The sequence below is a fragment of the Meleagris gallopavo genome, chromosome 1 (genome assembly GCF_905368555.1).
Source record: "Meleagris gallopavo chromosome 1, MGAL_WU_HG_1.1, whole genome shotgun sequence".
NCBI classification, from domain to species: domain Eukaryota; kingdom Metazoa; phylum Chordata; class Aves; order Galliformes; family Phasianidae; genus Meleagris; species Meleagris gallopavo.
The window spans coordinates 62,118,227-62,141,639 of NC_139404.1; the positions used below are offsets into that span (position 1 = coordinate 62,118,227).

The 23,413-nt window shown below is 40.5% G+C and overlaps 1 protein-coding gene across 1 annotated transcript in view; it reads left to right on the plus strand.

Annotated features, from left to right (window-relative positions):
• Positions 1–11,174: 11,174 nt before the first annotated feature.
• The window catches only part of PTPRO (protein tyrosine phosphatase receptor type O), a 154,707-nt gene continuing 142,468 nt past the window's right edge, over positions 11,175–23,413 (plus strand). The window contains exon 1 of the mRNA XM_085216780.1: positions 11,175–11,219. Within this exon, the coding sequence (XP_085072906.1) occupies positions 11,175–11,219 (45 nt within the window). The remainder of the gene's footprint in view (positions 11,220–23,413) is intronic.

The window sequence follows — 23,413 nt, forward strand, 5'->3', positions numbered from 1 at the left end:
GTAATATGATATTGCTTTAATTTTACGCATTTTTTTCTGACAATTAAAATAATTTGATTGCACTGATGTTAACATTCAAATACTTCAGGTTTATTGAAGAGCTCATACTAAAATCGAGTGCCATAATAGTTTACAGATTTTCATGTAAAACACTAAGAATAACTGGTTACAAATACTGCTTACAGCTCATGATTTTGTTTAGTTTTACAAGTGCAGAAAAAAATGTCTGGAAAGTGAAAAGTTGAAGAATGTTTTGATGTTAACAAGCACTAGTAAGTGCTACTTGGTGGAACTCCAGAATGAAGAGATTAAGCAGATAAGCTTACTTACAGTAGGAAAAAAAAGGTGAGGCCATAATATTTGTACAGCCATGACCAGAGTAACACACTGGTAACCAAAAAGAGAAAGTTACATTTTTTTCAAGACTATCTGTTTCTGGTTGTCTAAGGCACAGTGATGCACAAATCCTAAATATATATATGAAGTACTTTATCAGCTGATTATGGCTATTCTCAAGAACTCAAAGCTCCAACAGTTATGCCTCTGTTCCATGTGGTGCCACATCTGGCTCCTGCAGTGCCTGTGTCTCATTTGAAATCTGAAGGACTGAATGCATTGCTGCCAGTTAAGGGTTCTGTTTTACTCTTTAGGCTTTCCTTCAGATCCTTCCTTCATTGTGCTTTTTGGGTGAGGACTCCGTGACCGTAAGCATCAATGTGAAAGTCCACCTACTAGGAATTTTCAAGCTAAGTGGAGCATTTGCTGCTACAGAGTACATTTTTCCCCATTGTTACAACAAAGAATTTGTTGTACTGCCAGTACAGTAACAAGCTTGTCCTTTCTGATTTTTGTCCTGCTGATTACTTGCATCAATATGGCACGTTAAAATGATGATTCAGGTTGGATAGATAAGTGCCATGATGATGATAGACAGAAATCTCACAGATGCGAATCTGAGCCTTAGAATGCACTGCAAATTATCCTGAAAAATTGTTTTCTGTTCTTTTCTTCTGGGTATCATTTATCTTCTTAGTTTCATTCTTTTCACAGGAATTTCAGTTGACCTAATTATGTTTTTTTTCTGGCACACAGAAATTTTTTTGTCATAAATTGTGTTACCATAAATAACAGGATCTTGTTTCTCATCTCTGTCAAACGTAATTACTTTGATGGCAATACATTCAAATCCACCTTGACAAATCCACCTTGATATCAGAACTTCACTTTCTTCCCTCAGAAATTGGACAGAGACTGAAGGTTTCTTAGTGCACCTCCTTTCACAAGGACTTTCATGATCAAACACTTGTGACAAGGCTTGCTTAAATTTCTGTCTCTTGCTATTCTGAACACCAGCTTGTTTCTGTACCTTCCTGCTAACCATTTCCTTGTTCCACTGAAATCATGGAGTCCTCTTAATTCCAAGCTGTCTGAAGTCAACAAGCTCCCAAAGTTTGGAAGCAGAGGTGAATGAAATTCCTGGAGCAAAAAACTAATGGGACTTTGAGGGGAACTACTGGGCAATATAGGATGAGATGGGTTGAAAATGGATGTGTACCTGAGCAGAAGTACATTCTTAGTACATATACAGATTATTTTCAACCTGACCTCATGAGTTCCATAGACCCAATTCTTAAGTCGCTGAATAAATGGCATTTACTTCTTATAAATTATTCCATTGACAAGAGGAGATATATGTTGGAAGAATATGGTGCTCTAAGAGAGTAGGCTGTTGTCAGAAAGTGGTCACAGCCCTTTTCACAACATGACATGTGGGGAATTCCATATTTTCACTTAGTTTGTTGAACAGAAAATGCAAGACATATCAGAACCCATGGGTCTCACCTTTCATAGTTGCTTCTGATTGCATTTACGTTCTGAGAATCACTATATGAATGTGGCTTTATTTTCAAGGTTTTCTAGCCCCATGTATGTATTTGGGTCATGTCTGCTGGCAACCTACTTCAGAGGGGCTGTTTCCATGCATAGCCTGCATAAAGCTCCACATTTAATTACTTCAGCTTAAACTATTACGCTTGTAAACACATTACTGCTGTCAAAGTCCCCATAATGTCATTTTGATGTTCTCTACACTATTGATCTACCTCCAGCTTTGTGTGGATTTCCTGAGCTGACAGAAAATGTCAGAGCTGTCTTGTCCAAAAGCACCGGACTGCTCCAACCACTTTGTAGCTGCCTCCGGTTTACAAGGCATTCAGCATGTATTTGAGCAGCTCAGTAGATGCCTGTTTGATGTGCAGTGCGCAACCTCCTGGGGCTCCAGATTTTTACCACGGGCTGATGCCAAAGTTCCACTCTATGATATGGAAATGCCAAGGTAATTTCATGCTTTGCACAGCTCTATGAATATTTTTAATTATGACAAAAATGCCATGGAAATGAAGATTGTTCTGGGTTTTATTGTTGCATGTAGTTTTGTATGACTCTAATTTCATAGCAATTTAGTTCGTTTGGCACTTTTGAGATTTGTGGGTTGCCTGGAAGCATAAGAAAGTGAACCCCATATTTGTCATGGCTTTGATAACCTTGGCTAAGATAATGCAGGGACTTTTCTGCTGAGCACTGCCAGTGCTGGATTTTTAAATGTTGTTTTTTCTTCTCTCCTCACTGGAGACCGACAATCTCCAGGTTCCAAAATGCTTCTGAAGCACAGTCTTTCCCCACATTACTTTGGTATGCTTAACACTACCCAGTAAGGACTATGTAGATGAGGGCAGGGGAATTTAACTTAGCGTCTTTGCCATCTGCACTGTTAGTTTCTCATCTTCACTGTTAGAAACTCTGGTGTTTTTTTCTTATAAATTCCTTTCCACCTTGTAGCAGACGTGGAATGTCAGCTGATTTCCTTTAGGAACAAGAAATGCCTAACTTACTAGATTAATTGTTTTACTTCTTTTGAGCCCACATACATATGATTTATCTTGGGCTTAGGACTTTGGATGGTCATTGCTTTCGGGGTGTTAACGTAGAGACTGGGCAAGTATGCAAGTTCTGCCATGAGCTCGCCCCGTCTGTTCTATTTCATCATTAGCCAAATAGTTTGTTTAAAAGCAAAAGTTTGTTTTGGCTGTATTGAAGTAAGTAACAGCTTGGACATGGCTGTCACGTGGGATATCATCCCCTTGGTATTGCTCATTCACTGATGGTATAAGCAAAGCTGCCTGATAGAGCTGAGCGGAGACTGAACATCCATACTTTATTGTCTCTGGTGACAAGGATATCATGTGTGTTTAGGGGTCTTGGTGCCTTCTGTGAGCCTTCAGCTTCTCTGCCAGAGGAAGAGGAGTTGGCACTGATTCCAGCTGAAGGTGGCAACTGAGATCTCTGCTGCTGCACAGCTACGTGGCTGGCTTACTCAGATATGTGAGCTCCCTTCTGATGTAAGGAGCTATGCAAGATGTCAAGGTTGGGACAGCAAGCCATGGTCTGCTGTCTGAGGCAGAAGAGTTGGATATGAAAAGATACTATGAGAGCTTTGCAGGAATATTCCTAGAGGTGGAAGAAGCTGTGTTAGGAAAAGGTTTGCTGACTCATCATATCAATCTGTATTACATTACCTTCCAAAAAAGAAAGTAAATGAGGCATCCTATGTCTGCTGAAGTCAATAATACAGCTCCCATTAGTCTGAGTATGTGTTAAGTCCGTCATTGATGTATTTGGCATATTAATGTGCTAATTTATGTAAACTGGATAGACCACATGTTTCCTGAGAGATGATAAAACAAAGAGGAAAGCAGACTTTATTATTTATTTTTACAGTCTTACAAGTCAGTGCATAATGGATATGAAAACGGAAGGGGAATTCTATAGAGATGTTTCGCTACTTCCATAATCAAAATTTGTTTTTCCTTCTCAGTGTTAGACAATTTTTCAAATACTCTGAACAAGCCACATATAATGTACAGAATATACAAAACTGGAAAAAGAAATCCTGAATCATGTATTCCGTTGTTTAGTATTTTCTGATCCCTGAGATTTTAAAATGCTGAAGATCGAATTTAAATAGAAAACAATGTTGCTTTACTTGGTAAGTGTACAGATTTTTCCTCCTATTCCCATATGAATCTTGCTATCACCTGCTTTCCTTGATGATTTCTGCAGTTGAAATTTCAATACCTGAATGTACCAGTAACATTTATTGAGTCTCTTTCTCTTTTTTTTTCTTTCTTTGAGTGAAATTCACCCTGTAGGAAGCAAATGGTTTGTGAATGAAATGAGATTTTTTTTTAATAAATGTATGATTTCAAGTGCTTTGACCCGTTCCTACATAACTGAGAGCCCATTTTCCACAATGGGCTGCTTTAGAAATTGTTTACTCAGAGTACCCAGTAATTGGCATGATTAATCAAAGGGTTTGACCAATCACTTTAGTTGTGTGAAAGAAGGTGCTACCTTCCTATCTGCAGTGTGCAGAGGAAAATGACCGGTGCTGGTGTCACATAGGCTGGGCAAAGGATGCTCACCCCATGCACTGGTACCCAGGTGTAAAGGCAGCAGCACGGGGTATGCTGCTGGACCACAGGCAGGGAGCATGAATGAAACAGTTCTTTTGTCTTAATTTAGTTTTCATGCTGTTGCCTATCCATGGGTAGCTTCTGCTGAGCATACATAACAAATCTTTCTTTTTTTGTTTTTTGAGGCAAAACTTTGGCTCTGAGGTGCTTTTGTTCATGTGACCATGTGAGCTTTGTGCTCCTGACACTTGCAAGGCAAGGGGAATAGCTGTTCTTATGCCACTGCAAGATACCTGGATACCTGTTGTTGGAAGGTAGTATGCAGAGTCTAATATTGTTATCCTTGTGTAGGGAAGAAATATTGCTAATGCAAGAAGGCTGCTTATTGAGGCCACCTGGGAAATGGGAGAGAAAAGGCACTGATTTGAGGCATGCACAATTATATTGAGATACAATAACCCCATGAAGACAGGAAATATCTTTCAGTATACATGACAGGGAAGAAAAAGAAGGATGTAATCTGTGCAAAACTGCAGCTCCTATTGTAAATTTCTGGGGAGAGAAATGGAGAAATGATTCCTGTAAGTATGACTCAGATTTCTGTGAATCAATAGAGCCTCTGAGTGTCAGAGGCAGTCAGTATATTTTAGAGGTGAAAGGTAGTAAAGTCTGTAGCTGGCTGGAGTGAGTCAGGACCCAGTCTTTCTTTTGGATATGTTTCCATTCCATTTTTTTGGGTGACAATGTAATGTATAGCTGAATTCCTGACAATTTCACCCAGAGAGATGAAATCATCTTAAGCAGAAAAAATATTATTATTACTATTAGTTTGATCTTCTTATATGGCTGAAGAAAGTGTTAAGATAGAAATTCCTAAGCTCGCTCTTTCTCTGGTGTGAATGTGCCTTTGACCTGCTCAGACCTTAGACAAAAATGGAGAAGCCACTGTATCTGGGAAGGAAATAGTCTGCAATAGGAAATCAAGCACAGTTGAAAACTGTAGCAATTTCTTTCAATCAACTATATCTATTGAGACTTGATGGAGAGCAAAAAGATTTATTGATAACACAGTGATCAAATATTTAATACTCCAAGAATTGTAAACACATATGAATATTTTTTTCTTTATTCTAGAACTCCATTCACAGAACTCTCAGGCACTCTGTAGCATCCATATGATGTAGTACAGGTAAATAGAAGTTGTTAAACACTGTTTAAACTTTAAAGCAGTCATACTGGCTTTTGTGTGTATTGTTACTGCTTTTCTTCTGCAAAAGCTGTTCCTTTCTGTACATTGTCTGACAGAATATTGCACAGCATTAAAGAAGGATCAGACTAAACCTTTCATAAACTTATTTCTGAAGGAAGAGATTCAGTGTCAAAGACAGGTGTCTGATTTTTCAGAAAGTGACCTTTTCTAGTATAGTTCATTGCTTTGTGCTGAAAGACTAACAAGCACCTGGAAGCTGCTCAGGTTGTACAGGCTCGAAGTGTGTCAATCACTCTCGTTATGAAAAGACAAGTTGACAGCTTTTTAAGCTCTGTTTGTTAGAGGGACTGTGGGACATACTTTTAAAAGTCATAGGGCCTGTACTTATCAAAAAGAAAGCTAAGATAAATTTGCACTTGAACGTCTAAGTGACATCCTGTGTACGCTACTCCAGCCACCCTTGCACTTGTTTATTTTACTGTTTTATCCAATTTTGTCATTGAAATGGAAGGATTTTAGGTGGGAACCTGCTTCTTAAGGAAGTTCCACACTCTTTTTTTTTTTTTTTTTCCCTTAAAAACATTTGTCACTGAAAGATAGCTTTACTTTGGAAACTTCACAGATTGGGACTTCTACTTACAGGTTTTTTATAAACCTCATTTTATGCCATATTTATCCAGACTCGTTGAGGCCTGTAAAGCTTCATATAAATCTGGGTTTATCTCACAGCTAAGAACAAATGGTAATTCAGAGCTTTCCTTCTTCAGTTGTCCAAAGATTGTAAAGTTGAGTTTTACATCGGGGTTTTCAGTGGCACGAGGGGAATTCACTCTAAACCTGAAATTAAGTCTATGTAAGTTATAAGCAGGAACACTTCACATAAATGTCTGAGCAGCTGAAATATCTTAATTTTGTGTTTTTATGATAAGCTAGGGGGTTTACAATCCTCATTCAGTTAGATTGTTACATTACATATGACCTGTGATTAGTTCTGGGGGGCAAATAGTCAAAAGCACAGTGTTTTATTTATGTGTATTTAAAATGTATTTATGTTTGCAAGTTCAAATGATCAAAATCCAGATTAATTACCAAAGTATTCTGCTGTAATAGAATCCATCCTTCTTTCCCTCCTGGAATGATTCCATGGGTTGCAGAGCCCTTAGGAAGCCTTTTGTACTGTCCCCATGGTTTCACTGGGGGACTGGGCCTTGGAGGACTTCTGAAATGACCTTATATCAGTTACTTCATTTTCTAACTGCTTATGAAAACTCACAAACCACCTTGTTTCTTATTCCTTGAGTAAATATAAGATATCTCAGTCTCATTATTTTTAAAGCTTTGTTGTTTTATTAATAAGACTGTTTTTGTTTAGATGCGAGAAAAAAGCAAACTTGTCCTCCTTTTCACTGTTCCTTTTCTTTTCCTCTGCACGTTAACTTTTCACACTTCTTATTCAGAAAAAAAGCAACTTTTTTCTTTTTCTCCTTTAAATCCTGCCTTCCTGCACTCTCAAGAAATGCTGTGTGTAACTTCCCAGGTTTCACCCATTGAAAAAGCCTGGAGGCAACCTCTCTGGCATGGCAGTCGTTGCTCATTAGCTTTTCTCAGGTTATACCACCTTTCTCTACTCTGCTGTAGGCTTCCTTTGGCAGAAACACTTCTACTACCCCTGTCTAGCACAGTCTTGACCTCAGATGCTGGAAATATATATAGAGAAAATATATATAAAAGAAAAAAGAATATATATATGTATAACATATATTCTTTTTTCTTTTTTTAAAAAGAAGACAATTATTTTCTGTAGGATGTTCTTCCATTGGCAGTATTACTTGAATTTTACAAAGCATTGGGAACTTCTTTAAAGTTTGGGTAACACTAGGTCCCCAAAATCTAAAACAGATGCTGTTCTTGTATTCTCTTGGCTGCATATCTCTGTAATGCTATAGTCAGATCTGAAGGTTTTAGCACCTCAGCCCTTTATCAAAGGTTTCTTTCCAGAAACACTTGTCATTTCTTTCAGCTATTGTTCACTTTAACACTTTGATTCAGATAGTAGTTTTTCTGAGACTCCAATACCCTACTAAAATTCAATATTTTTTTTTTTGCTTTTTGAATATCTTTAGTCTTTAGTCTTGTTTAAGCCATCATCATTTTAGCCTCTGAATACTCTAATTGGAGCAGAATGTCAAGTTATTTTACTTTGGCTAGGAAATTTTTGTTTACTGAAATTCAATCCATGGCTCTTAAGTACTAATGACAATCTTAATTTCCTAAAGAAATTCACTCCCCTGTCTTTCAGACAACCTCTCTTCTTCCTAAACCTGTGTGCACTGAAGGGGAATTTGTCTATGGTTAACCTCTTGCATACCAATTTGAGATAATGTTCAAAATACCAGCAGGATGATAGCTACCCAAGAGAGGTCTATGTCCTTCACTGCTGGCATTGAGAAGGTCTGTTTCTGTCCCTAGCTTCTTGTAAATGAAGATATGAATAGCATCTTCTTTCTGGAGCTGTAAATTTGGGCTGTGTGCCAATATCTACCCAGGACCCAAATTTCTCCTTCACTTTCTGGATTAATCCTCATCAAGTGTGACAAATCACTGCTTGAGGGCCCATTTCAGTGGAAAATAAGCACATCCCTCTCTGGCTTAGGCCACTTTGAAATCCAGCTTCTGTTGACTGAAGATCCAAATTACACAAAAATAAAAAATGTGCCACATATAAACCAAATCATTATCATCTGATTTACCAGTGCTGTTAGATCAAAAAACAACTTTTTTGATCAGCTTAAAGGACATTCCCACAAGAAGGTAGTAATGTATACCTCGCCTAAATGGCTTTGAAATTTTGGAAACACTAAAATTATTCTCATTCAGCCATTACTTTTCTTCTTTGTGGTGGCTCAGTGCTACAAGTAAACGTACCTGGTTCTGAATTTGCTCTGAAGTTTAATGCCTCTGATAGAGCCCCAGAACAAGTATGATCTTATTTTGCTGAGATCAGTATTGGTTGTCACACTCACAGGCGCACTGAAATTCATTTTGATGAGACTGAAAGAGCGGCCAGCGACAAAAAGATGTGGTCGTGGAGTCTTAGTTTTGAGCAGACCATCTCTGCACTAGTGGTGGTGGTGGGAGGGTTATGTGTTTTGTTATTCCTGGTGACATCAGATTAAGCAAAACAAAGAGGAGCAGCTGCCCATCTTCATAGTTACAGTCTCGAGCACCAGTCAGCAGGTTACGTGGGATGTAGTCTCACCTTTTTCCGTGTGCACTTACAATCGCTGGTCCTGAGTAGGTGGTGGAACAGGATGAGCTCTTACTTCTCCACCCCTCGCAGGCTTAGAGCTATACCCTGAGCTTCTCGTTTCCCAGCCCCGTGCTCACTGCTGACGGTAGCTCTTGGAGCCCCGTGCGGGGCTGGGCTTGCCCGGAGCCGATGACTTATCGTTCTTTGCTTGCTCACGAGGCATTTGTCCCCCTCAGGCGCGTTGCGGGGGGGGAGGGAGTAGGAAAACAACGGCAGGGGCCGGGGCTGCGCCTTGCCTCTTGCGCCCGGGGAGAGGAGGTGCCGTGGGAGAGGCGCGGGGCGGCGGCTGCAGACTGTCAGCCCTCGGGGCTCGGGGTGCCGTGGCCACTCCCGTAGGCACACCGCGCTGGCGGTGCCCGTGGCGGCTCTCCCCACCCCTTCTTTTCCCGTGCAGCGGCGAGATCGCCGAAACTCCTGTGAGCGGAGACACCCACCCCGCCGCCGCCTCCTCTTTCTTCTCCTCCTCCTCCTCCTCCCCCCGCCGCAAATCCCAAATAAAAGGGCGGGGGGCGACAGGATGCGCGGCTCGGCGGGGAGGTCGGCGCCGCCGCCGGCCGCCTGATGCTGCCGCAATTCGCCATTGCCGGGCACGGCTCGGAGCCGGGCGGAGGGAGGCGAGGTACAGCTGCGAGAGGCCGGGGGGCAGAGGAGCCGCAGCCCCCCCCGCCCGGCCGCTCCCGCGGGCCGCGGCCACCGCGCTCCCCGATGCCCGACCGCCGCCGGCGGGGAGCCCGGGGTGGACCGGGAGCCCGCTCCTGCCTGCTTTGGCTCTTTGTGCTGCTAAAGGTAAGTGCGGGGAATGGGAGAGCTGCGCGCCCCGCGGGCGCGGGGCCGCCTTTGTGTGCTCGGCTGCGCCCCGGAGGCGAAGGCTCAGCGCCGGTTTCGGCTGCCCCCGCTTTGTGCTCCCGCTGCGAGGGGGACGGAGGCGGGGCCGCTGCGCCCCACACCCAGAAGTGCCGGGGAGGCGCCGCTCCCCCATCCTCCGTCGTGCCCGAAGTTACGCGGCGCAGTGGGAGCGCCGCGCCGGGAGCCCCGCGCTGTCCTTCAGCACCGCGGGCCGACACCTGCCGCCGCGCCCACCGCGGCCAGCCCGGCTCCTGCCGGCTTCCCCCGGAGCTGCCGCTAACAAAGGCGGGCGGGGGGGAGCCGCGTGTCGCTTCGCCGTTGCAGAATTTGACATTGCTTCCAGATCGGTGCGGTCTCTGTCCTCCCGGCGGATGAATCTTTCAAAGTTCAGCGTAACGCCGCGAGCTTGGCTTGGTGTGACATTTTTTTTATCGTTATGCATTTGATGCTTTAATGTTTCCTCAGTCATATTGAATGTGCTTCGTGCAACTTCTAAAAGAAAACACCCGCTGTGCCTAGGCAAATAGCACCGATTGTAAATACCAGTGCCCTAAACCGCAATATTCCGCAGTACTGAAAACTTTGCTGTGTATTTGTCAACTAAGGAACTCGCTCTTCAGAGCTTCACAAATGGAAGCGTTCCATAGAAATGAGCAGGGCTCCCCGTGTGAATAGGAGTTTGCAAGATCGTATCCTGGAACGGCAGTGGAGTCACTTCTAGCATTGACATTGCACTGACAGAAGTACTAAAGGGGAAGCGTTCGCAGCATCTGTTCGCATACTCAGCCGTCAGCTGTCTCATTTTCATAACTGCTGAAATGAACATTTATGCAGGATAAAATGTTAATATGCTGACAGAACTTCATACTTCAGAATTTCATGATATTTTAAGTTCATTTCTTTTTCTTTTTTTTTCTTTTTTTCTGTACTTACTTTCATCTAAGATAATTACACTATGGGCGTCATAGCCCAGCATAAAGCTGAAGAGGATGCAGTTAATTCTTGTTTCATTTCTGTTCCTAGTGTAGAAGTGAACATACAGCTTTAAGCAGCTATTTTAATTACTGTGGTAAGGCGAGACAGGATATAGGTAGTTCAAATCTGTAAGATGCTAATACTTATGGCCCCATCCCTGGAGGCATTCAAGGCCAGGCTGAATGTGGATCTAGGCAGCCTGGTCTAGTGGTTGGCGACCCTGCACATAGGGGTTTGAAACTACATGATCATTGTGGTCCTTTTCAACCCAGGCCATTCTATGATTCTATATAAATAAATCTAAAGAAATGGGGTAAAGATCTGAAGGCAGCGAAGGCCTTAGGTTTTTTCCTGTTGGAAGATGACCATCACTTCAGAGCCAGATAAAACTCAGACGTGCCCTTGGGTATGTTGCTTGAGAAATCCCAGAACTGGAATGGCAACAAAAGCTGCAGGAAAATAATGATGGGTACTGGCAGAATTCTGTAGTGTGAGAGGTGAAACTGTAGCTGAAGACAGGGGCACATCAGCAATGCTACGTGTGACTGGATTGTGATTTTTGTTGGATGCCTATGCATTTCTTTTTTCTTGCAATGACTAATAACTGAAGGTAATTAATTTCAAAACAAGGCATTTCCCTTGCTCTGTGCTGTTCAGTTATGCTAACTTGTTGAAGAACTACTAAAATCATCCAGCCTTGAGTTGTTAGCTTCCAGGTGAGACAGCAATTTAATCTTGTTGGGAAAGCAGCTGCACTGAACTGATGACTCTGATGCCCGTGTGCTTGCTGTTTCAGCATTAGCAGCCCAAATGTCACTTGCTAAGCTGTATCTGCTCAGTGTGGCCTTGATGCCCATCTGGCAATTTGTAAAACCATCAGCAGGCTTTGCACAGCAATAAAACAGCTCAAAGCACATTTTCTCTTCCTTTCCATGCTATAGTTCATGATGTAAAGAAAGGTACCAAATTCTTTCAAGCCCTGATGCTGTCTGTTGCTGCTGGCGTGGTCAGTGACAAGGAGAGGATCAAACAGTGATGCTGCCCACTGCAAGTTCATGTACCTGATATTGTTGTCTATGGGCTAGCAATATTTAGTTCCTTCATTTGCAGCTCTATCTGAACATTGCTTTGTACTCCGGGACAGTAGTATAATCTTTTTAGGAAATAGAGCAATGTGATCTTGAACCTCTATCATTCTTCAGTGGTTTTCTTATGCAATGGCTAGCTTAGAAACTAGCAGGAGAAAGACATTGTGTGTGAACTCAGATATTAATATAGATTTACAGTTCTTGGAAAAGGAACAGAATTGTATCTTGCTTCAACAAAAAGCTTCCAAGCCTCCTGCTGTAGGAATCTTTTTCTGACCTAAAACATTGCCATTTTTCAGAGGTGTAGCATTCTCCATTGTTTCAATGTGTGGATGGCTGGGAGGCATAGCACCTAGCAGCTTGCTTAGTATTTTGTTCATCCAATGTGACAAAAGCATGGGTGATCACATCTGAATGGAAAAGCTGTACTTCAGCTGAACAAATAATAATAAAAAACAGACGCATTTCCAGTGGCTGACACTACCTTTCCTATCTTTTCTAACTGCAACCCACCAGGCTTCCCATAGCCATACCTACACAGACTTTCAACTAGTTGAAGTTCTGTCCTGGATTTTTGTGACTAGTAGGTCAGATATCTCACATTGTAGTAGCTTGCAGCTGGGTGGTTCTGTGTTCTCTTGCTGTGTTACGTGTATGGGACAAGTAGAGTTAAGCAGGAGACAAAAACTTCTTAAATCTTCCAAACCTGATGCTGAGACATCATCAATCTGTTACACCTTCAAGAAGATCTGACCAATGCTTATGCTAGGAAAACAATGAGAAATCTGGTTGTCTATGTATGTACTGAGTGGAAGGGATGACAGTGTTCAGGAAAATTATCGAGAAGTGCAAAGGAAAAAAACATATTTTCAGGAGATTGAGGTCTTTATATGGGGTCTTTATATGCTATTGAGGCTCTGTGTGCAAGGCAGCAATACATTCTGGTCTTTCTACTAGCAAGAACAATTATAATGTCTAATGGAACATTTTTGTCCACTACTACATCAATGCATGGAGTTTGGTGTTTTTGTGAGGTTTAAATTCAGATTTGCAAGGATAAAAACACTCAAAGAGATCCAACTCAAAGAGAACTCAAAGAGGTGCTGTAAGATCATGCTCAGCACAACCTTACCAGACAAAGGAAATTTGTTTCAATTAGTGTAATTTTTAAGAATATTTGCATCTAATGTTAGTAATCTGAAACAAAAATGATACCACCAGGACACTGTCTTTTTCTCACTGAGAAACTTGTTTTAAGAGAGGCTGGTTTCACAGCCAAGATCCCCCGTGCTTCATCACTGGTTCCTCCTAGCCAGAAAAAAAATAGAGACTTAAAAAATTTGGTTTGGAGTCTTCTAGCATTTCTTACCTGTATTAGAAATGCTGACTGAAGCTCTTGTTGAGAAAATAGTTATGTTCTTCCTCATGACTGTGTCCTAGCAGTGACAAAGTAAGCAACTATGTCACCATTCTGTTTCTCTTTGGAAGACTAATGTAAGATTGTCATGAGGAGATGGAATCAGATAAGCTACAGAGGTAAAAAATGTTTGGTCTTTATAGATCATATTGGAGAGAAAATCATCATTTCAGTAGAAGTTTTATATATATATATAAAATGATCAATCGTCCTTTACTCAGGACTCCTCCTACAAGTCACATTCTCATTTTGTTATTTTTCATGCATTATATTTTATGGATTATTTCTACATCAGAATGATTCTAACAGGCGAAGATATTTAGAAAAATGCTTGGGTGCCAACTCATGTTTACGGAACTGTAGTAGGCACACACTCTAGCAGCGGAATAAGTCTACCATTACTCTCTGGTAACTTTCTAACTTCAATGCAGTAATAGTGGACAATCAACAAAAGATCTTTCAACTCTGCAGGAGTTATGAGCCCTACACTCAAACTGCAAGAGATCAACAAGGCAATTTCTAGATGACATCACTTCAGTCAGAAGCTACATCCAGGGGTGATTCCTCATTTGAGTTAGGACAGGAACCATGCTGAATAAAGACTTGCCTGTTGCTATCCTACAGCCTTTGGGCCATTTCTTAAAGAGCTCACAGACAATGTGCTGACTAGACTTCAGAAGTCCACTTATTATCTGCCTTTCTGATGTCACCCTATGGGGCAATCCAGGCAGATTGTGAAATAATTGTTGATTGAGTGAGTCTTAAGCAAAGTCTTGTGTCTAAACCCATCATGAGACTAATTTTACTAGATGTTTCAATACAGGAGAAGGGAGCTTTTATTACTTGACCATGTGAGTCAGAGTGATAAATGTCAGAAAAATAAGCTTTGGAAATAAATGCTTTTGCTGAACAACTTAAAAGGATCATACTTATCTTCGTATTTAAGTATTTAAAATTATACATCTTTTCCACTGGAGAAGTACGTATCATCTTCATTATCATAAGCACTCTTATCCTGCAGCAAATTAGTGATCAGACTTTCCTTATTAAGGTTTTAAAATATTCTTGTAGTAAAATGTAATTGACTGCAATGTAAAGAAAAACTACTTTGATTAGATGTTAAGTGTTTTAAAATTAAAATGTTTATGCAGAATGTAGTACATAGAAGTATGCTGTTCTAGGATGACCAACTGTTCAATAGGTATTCCAAGTCTAAGAGGCAAGCTGGACAATTACATTACATATATAGTGGTAGAAGGGAGCTGTCGTGCCAGTGTATTTCTGTCCATTCTTCTGTGTCTAATCCTGAGTTATCCGATGGAGGAAAATTTCAGAAGAAAATTCCTGGTATGGAAGGATGGTGAGGCACTGGAACAGGTTGCCCAGAAATATGGTGCTATTCCTGGGCTCATTCAAGGTCAGGTTGGAACAACATCATCTAGCTGTAGGTGTCCCTGTTTATTGCAGGGGAGTTGGACTAGATGACCTTTAAGGGTCTTTTCCATTTCAAATGATTCTATGATTCTGTCTGCAAGAACACCATAGGAATTACAGCCTCACCTGTGATTCATCCAAAGTCAGTGAAATGCTGCCAGTCTAAGCAAGACATCATCCTTCATTTTCTACTGGATTGCAGCCATCATGCTCTTGAAGAGCTTTGGCACAGCACAACAAAAGAAATTAGGATCATAAGTGAAGCTAAGTATTAACCTTGAGCAAGTAGATGAAATATTGGATGGTGTCTGTCTTCTGTTGAAGTGTCACTGTGGGACATAGGACCTGGCTGGACTTTTTGTCTTTCCCATTGAAAGCTCCTAAGTTCCAGAAGATATGATGATTTAGTGAGGAAGGAAAGTGAAGAGAGTTGTTTGTTAATATGCACACAAAAGCTATTATAACTTTTCTATTAAGCTTCCATCAATATATAGCTGAAAAGAGAAAAATCTTTATGAAGTTGATGTAGCTACATATACTGACTGCCACATCTGCAGTGTATAACAAATGAATAGAGAATGGGAGATAATTGAAACGGAAAAGTTACCTTGCTTTTCGTAATGCTGTATAATCTGGAATGACAGTCAGTGAAGGGAACAACTCTGAAGTAAGAAGACTTCTGTCTTTCCTGTAAGCCAAATGTGGTGCACAGTATTTCATTTCTGGTACCTCTTCATTCTTATGCTAGGAAATTACAGTGGCTTTTAAGAGAAGGAGTTCCAGAAGTAATTGATATGCATCGTGTCTGGTTCACCATAAAGATAGCACGTTGTACCACAGCAAAAGTACTATGTGCTATTCTCAAATTACTATGGTTATTATTGCATTTTCTGTTCAATTAGATGCATGGATTTAGAGAAAGAAGCTCTTTTACAGTAAGCATCAGTGATGGACAAATTGGTTATACTGCTGATAGCAACAGGGAAGAGAGCTAGAAGGTAGTATACTCAGCTTTCAGTATACTGATCTTGAGGTGACAGCATGGGCGTGAGTAGAGGATATGTGGAATTGGAGCTATGATTGAATGCAGAGCATGATATTGGGATGGAAAAATCCGAGAAGACCATTTAAGCATAGGAGTTGAATGCTTCGGAGCAGATTAATGGAGGTTAGAAAAATCAACAACTCTGCTGTTTTAGGCAGCCAGAGATGTGATGAAGCTATTCGGTAAATAGGAAGCTCTTGAGGGGAAAACAGATGAACAAATTAATTTTTTAAGAACTTTGGGGAAAAATAGATAATGTTGCTTGACAATATAACAGTTGTGATTTTGAACTGATTGGGCCTCAATGCCCTTTAGGAGGACGAGACATGAGTCTTCTGGTTATTTCAGCAAGATTTAAACAAAATACAGTTGCATTACATGCTATAAATGTGCAGGTCTCCAATTTAGTTATGATGAGTTTGGAATACATCTTTGGGATAAAAGAGGTAGTTTCTGGTCACTAAGTTGTCAATCAAATTAGAAACTCATTCAAATTTAAGAGCTTTCAATCGTTCCCTTCTGAATTAGATGCACTGTAGAATCAATGAAGGAGTTGCTCTTTGAGGCTGAGAAGAGTCCCTAGAGCAGACAAGGGAATGTCCCAGTCCTCTTGTTGCCTTTGTGTAATTTGCTGTTTGGCACGTGTTGGCTATCCACACCACAGCTATTTAGGATCATTTCCTCTTTGTTCATATGGAAATCATTTTCATATGTAAAGACTTCGTTCATGGTTGGCCTAGCAGACAAGAAGGAAGAGTCCAGTTCCCATTCTGTCTGCAAACAGAAAAGAAGTTTTAAACTCAAGGAAAAAAAAAACAAACAAAAAAACCTAACCTATTTAAATGTAGTAAGGAATAGTAGAGAGCATTTGTAGGGGAAAAAAAAAAACAACAACAACACAGAAAGAATCCTAATTAGTATTTTCCTGAAATACTGAAAGGCACATTTAAGAAAAATGAATATTTTCCAACAGCAATGAAATTAATGTATTTATTATTTGCTTAGCAGCACTGTGCCTAGCTTTGTTCTGTGCGCAAAATATCTGCAGGCTCTGACTGAAGTCTGAGAGATAGACACATCAAAATAAGGATGCTCCAGATAAACGAGAAGTGATTATCATACATGCCACTTGCTGGTATTCTCCAGGGGACAGTATACCTTCCAAACAGAAATAAGTCACAATTGCTTCCCTTAGGAGCTGAGGAGAGGGTTGATGATTTTCTTTTTAGTTGTTTTTGTTTGCTTCTTTTGTTTCCGTTCAGTATTGATTTCTACAGGATGTTGCTCATCAGAGCTTCTAGACATTTACATCAATTTAAAACATCAAAAATAATTAATAATCAATGTGACTTTAATCCCTTCAAAGAGAAGCCATTAACCCTCACAGAAAATGCTATAGCTTGAAATAGTTTAATGAAATAACTTTAAGAAGAGGAAGAGATGAAAGAGAGGAACATCACTTGAACTTTTTGTTTTTAAGACAACTTCTATTCAAAACAGAGAACATAGCTAATAATTTATTGCTGTCTACTTGCGGTAAATCAGTAGGTTTGTCGTTCAATAATTTTCTTTCTCTAACTCAGCTGCTACGGCCTAATCTTGCACTGATATTATCTTGAGTCATCAACGTCTGCTTCCGAGGAAAAGATTATGATGTCACAAAATCAATAGTGGAGGATTCTATATCGTAATCCCTTTTCAGGGAAGTCCATTAAATCAATGGCTCTCTTTCTGTGAGTAATGGCTGCAGAATCCAGCCCTCTAATATTGCTGTGTGAAGGAATAAGAGCAGATGGGATGGGATTTTACATAATTAACTAGCAGTTATTACATACAGCATGAAAAATTATGATGTTTTCTGAAGAATAAACAGATACAATAGTGAATACTTAAGTGTATTTAAAATGCTCACTGGTCTAAAATTCCTTTCTGCTGGGATTACAAAACAGTGTGTTAAATCAAAAATTTTAAATCTTATCTTTGAAAATGAACTCAAGACTCCGTAGTCTCCGAAGCCCTGCCAGTTTTTTTTTTTTTTTTTTTTTGGCAGCATCAAACAGTGTCACTACCATTTAAGAGAAACGGAGGCAGGTCATGAATATGGATGGCAATGTTGTGATCTCACCTAGTGGTCATGTGAAACACTGACCTCTGTTAGCTGGAACCAGAACTGCCGGTTTGCCTCTAATTCTTAGGATGCTGGGAGCTATCAGAGAGTCTACTGTGCTTCCGGGAACAGATCCAAAATCTGAGCAAAATCAATAAAAGTCTTTATGTCGCTTAAAATGGGCTTTGGATCAAGCTGTAGCAGGAAGATCTGCGATGTCTGCCAGGTGGTCCCATGAAGCTTGATATGCAGCATAGAGCTATTGTGATATGCTGGTGACCTTGGGCTTACTGCAGTGTCAGTAGCACAAACTGCAGGCCATAGGATGATTTTGAGTTTTGGAATCTGTAAGTCTGACAGCTGAAACTCCAGTTTGGATAAATCTTGAATAGGGCTCTCTCTCTTAGGGGGTCACTGTAAGGTGTGTTGTAATACAGCTGCTGGAGCCAGTGTAAGAGGAGCACACCTAAATGCTTCTGTTCTTGAAAGAGGATTCTCTTTGCAGGAGAATTCAGTCATGTAATTAACACTAGACAAAAAAAAGAGCATTTTCTTCCTATGCAGAGTCATAATTCTCCTCTTTCTCTTCTTTTCAGGGACTGCTTAAGTAAGAATTTTGATTTAAATTCAGCACATAGCCACTTTTGTTGACATTGCAACAATAACACGGGTACGTGGATGAATGGAAAACAAATTCTGCATCAAATACGAACTACATGCTCAAATATGGATCTGAACAGAAAAGCTGATTCCTGTCTCTTTAGTAGGCTATTGGTGTTAAAAGTGATCCCCAAAAACAGTGACAATTTTGAGTGTGCTCAGGTTCAGTCTGAAGCCATCCTTTATTTCCTAGACTCTTGCACATACTTGGTTTTCTGCCCTTCTATGTAGTCTGTAATGACCTGGACATTGCAGGAGGCCTCCTGCAAAGCAGCATACTGAAGACCAGTTGGCTGTGGCAGATGTTGTGCTTGATTCGGAGACAAAGGGGTTTTCATGTGGTGGCAAAACAGACTGGCTGTTGAATACCAGTTCTTCTTGGTAGGTGTTACTACAGCAGGTGTTGGACATCAGCCAGGCAGGAAAGCAGTGTGTCCAGGTTGAGGAAACGAACTTTGAAATGTCCATTACATGGTGCATGAGCATTCAGATTGGAGCAGAGCCAGACTGCCTGTCCTTATGGCTTCACCAGAATAACTGGCATGTCTAGAATAGTTGCAGGTGGTATTATTTCATTCTCAATTTAAGTATGTTTGTGAACGTTATGAGGTTAGGAGATAAAATGGTAAAGAAATAAAATGTTTTGGAAAATGCCAGAGCGTATCTTCGAAGCTTTGTCTGTCCCAGTTGTACACAGTTAATGCCATATCCCTTTTCTTTCTGTCGATAACCTCCAATAAGGACATGGCCCATTTAGGGTTTGGCTTTTGTAATGGTGCTTTGTCGTGGTTTTATAGAATCAGCTGTTTGTCACTGAGGTATTATGAGACAAACTGACTTTCTGATCAAGATGTTTACAATTTTAATTAAATTATTGGTTTTCTTTGATACTTCTTTTTTCAAGGTAGAGAATTTTCCCTATGAATACTAGTTATATGACTGAAATGAGAGCTAAAGGATTTCTGTTGGTATCAATCTTGCCATTGAAATGTCTAGAATAATGTAATTTGGTTTCCTAAGCTGGAGATCCATCATCTATGCATTTGTGCCTGCTGTTCTTCAAAGTATATAGGTTTCATCTGGTGCTTAGCAGGAAAAGACCTAATTTTCTCATGCATATTCCCCATTCAACAACCTTCTTTGTCTAAAATCAATAACATAGCGCAACCAAGACAACAACTAGCAGTTATGTCTAGGGCAAGGAAAGCCAGGATCTGCCATGTAGATTTGCCTGAGTATGTAGGGATAAGGCTAGAAGTCAGAGGTATGGAATGATTCTTTAAATATACGTATTTATAAAAAATGGTGAGACAGTAGTCAGAACTATGTTATATAAGTTGGTAGTGGTCTGGTTGGATATCACTGGACAGCTTTGTGTTCCTGGCTACTTTTTGGGTTGTCTCATGGAAGTCTTCTAGTTGGCTTTAAGTTGATGGTAATAATGACGTTCCTACCCCTGTCCTGTAGGTGGAAGGGCCTGCAATGGGCCAGCTGAAAAAAAGTGGATGATTCAGAATTGTTTCCTGGTTGGAAACAAAATGTTAGATGCCACAGTATAGAGCAGTGATGCTGTGGCATTTGAGGATGCAGGGAGAAGTGAATTTGCTTGGAACCTAAGAGTAGTTCAGGCTGGAAGAGATGGCTGGAGACCAAGGCCCAGCTCAAGACAGGGACAGGATGTTGGGGGCTCAGAGCTGTGTCAGATGAGTTTTGAATATCACCCATGGACAGAGATTGCACCACCTCTGGACAACTTCCAAGGGCTACAAATGAAATGAATGACAGTCAATTAAACCTTTCTAAAAATAATGAATTGGGGTTTGAAAGAACATGAAACTTCTCTATTAACTTGTCTTCTAATATATTTTTTTAAGTCATTTAAAAAATTCATCTTAGGCTATTTTTCTTTGTAGAATGTGAAGCTCTGGGTTACAGTCACATGTCTTTTTGCTGAAGTCTGCTGGTTTCTTGCATTGTCTCGCTCCTTGGAGCTTGAGTTTTAAATATAAAATCAAGGATAAAATTCTTAGTGCTGCCATTGTTAGAATGTGCCTTAATTATCATTTAGACTTTCTGCAGAGTCAGGCAGGTATCTGCCATCACTGCACAATTCGTTTCATAGGTTTCTTAAGAAGGATTTTTTGCTGAGAGTTTTATTTCTTTTCTTTTTTTCCTTCCTCTGACTTACATTTCTGAGAGGAGAACCATCATTTCTAATGTTCTACAAATTCGGGTCTTTGGTTTACAGAAAACCATTAAAACCTTCACTCCAGAGGTACTTTTCAGTGATGTGAATTAAAGGCGTTGGGGCAGGGCTGGCCCCTCCATCCCAACTGGAATAGTAATGAAGTAAAGAAATCAGCCACCAAAGCATGCAGTTAAAAATTTTTTTAAAAATCAAGGTGGAATATATATCTATAATATATCTAGAGGGAACATGCGGAATATGGTATGGAAATCCTCTTAACGCTTTTTGTATCGATAACTGAACTACTGCTCCTAAATTCAATACAAGATTTAAGGTACTCAATACAGTTAATGAGCTCCAAAGGAACTGTTACTGTGGACTGTAATTACAGCTTCTGCTGCCTGACTCTGTGTCACACTGGCATTTTATTACTGATGATTTGTAATGTCAGAGGGGAGGATGTGTTTGGTGAATCATTAGTGTTTTCACAGATTCTGCCTTAAATTATATTAGGTCATGATTTCATATGTTTGCGTGTCTGTGCTAGTATGAAGATTCCTTTATTCTGTACAGTGTAGTTAAAAAATAACCTAAACTCTAAATCAAACTCCCACAAAAATTAAATAGTCTCTAATAGTACCTTCTTGTCCTGTTTTGTGGTCCTTATTTTCTTCAGGTCAGTTCTGTGACCCTCAGTTTCTAAACAGGATCACCACAAAAAAAGGCTTTCTACTTTTAACTTAAAAAAAGGCAGATCTTCAAGTGAATAACACGATGTCAGATGTCATATCTTACAGTTCCCCTCCCCCCTCCAAAAAAAAAAACCCACAACCCAATTTATGTCATCTGTTAGATAGGCAAAATGATGCTTTTTCCCTGAAGACCCTACAATGCCAGATTTAATTTATTTTGGGAAGAATGAGAGAATTCTGTGGAATGTGCTTGCCACTTGTGAAATGGAAGTGTCAGCGGAAAGCGTGAAGATATCATGCAGAACAGAACTTACATGGAATGAGATGAGTTTATAGAAAGAGGGAAAACCTCTGCACCTCTTTTATATTTAGCATAAGAGAAAAGGATAGAAGGGATTTCAAGATGTCATGCGTGGCCCAGAGCGGATCAGCTGTGCTCAGACTGTGAGTTCGGAAAGTTTGGTTCTCTAATCCCAGCTCTTTTCAAAGCTCGATTTAGCTGCACCAGTCTCTGAGCCGTCTGCACAGGGAGCATAGTGAGGAGGAAAAAGAGCCTGAGGCTACATGACACATACCCAGCAGATCTATGGGCGTGTGGGAAAGGGGCTGCAGATTGATGGGATTCAGAGCTCCCCACCTGTAGTGCAATTTAAATGTACAACTTCAGCTGATTACTAATGCTTTGGAAAATGAATGAAGAATTAAAAACACAGATGGCTATGCAATTGCATGTCAGGTGGATGCAGGGCTTTCACACGTACTCTGTATTTCCACAGTGGGTTGTTTCTCTGTGTTTTTGCAGCTTGCAAGGACAAAGTCTAATGGTGTCAGACCATGCCTAGAGTTGATCCTTTGTAGTTTTGTCTGGAAACACTACCCCCTGTTCCTACGGTTCTATACAACAGATGACTGGTGATTGCTGGCTGCCCACTGTGAATTTTTGCTATGATACTGAGAAGTCTTTTGCATTAGGAGCTGAGTCTCAGTCAGGAGGAGGGGAAGCAGATGGACTGCAGAGAGATCTTTGCATCCTGCACCCAGGAATGCATGTGCTACGTTAAGAAGGCTAATAGAGTGTGTCCCCTTCTGCCCCATGATAAATCCATCTCCGTGTTATCAGAAATGGCTGATAAATGGGAGCTCTGAGATTTTTCTCTGCTGAAATGGTCTAGTTTCATTTATCTATTTTCGTCTTTGCATATTGGCATATTCCTCCTCTGCAAGTATTTATCCAAAGTCTTTACTTTGTGTATCGGACTAAAGGTCATATCAATTTTTTCTTTCTCCTTGTTTTCCCTCTCTAGTCCCTCTGTTTCTAAAGATGTCAAACTAGATAACTGATAGTTTCTTCTGATGCCAGAAGGCCTTCACAATATGCATATTAGGGTTTTGTGTTTTAGCATTTTTTCCCCCCTGTATCTCAGTGTATTCAATTTGTATGCAGAGCCATCCTCTTACCACGAGCTCCTATACCCAGATCTGAGGATTATGTTCTTATCCAACATATGTACTTAGCCTGAAATGCTAAATCTGTGCTACTAAAGGAATAGAAAGACGTGATGGCTAAAGGAGCTATGTCAAAGTAACCAGTCAGATCAAACTATAAATTGTTCCTGGTGAGAGGCAAGATGAAGGTACTCCCTTGGATCCCCTGACCAGCACAACTCATACATTTAAATATTGCTACTTTGACTGTGGGGGATTAAATAAAAATGATTTAAAAATATTGCTTTAAAAAATATTAATTTTTTGATAGTGATGGAGGAGTTCTTGTGAATGCTATTTTCCAGTGTTTGGAGAGGCTAACGGGGGGCAGATTTTGGGAGCTTCTAGCATGAGAACTATGGGAACAGATGGCAGCAGGGGTTTGGTGGGCCTGGGTTGTTTCCCACCCCTTCAGGCTTCCCTGGTAGAGCAGGAGTAGTTCTGCAGGACTCAGCCCTACCATAGGGAACCTGCTTTAGCTGAG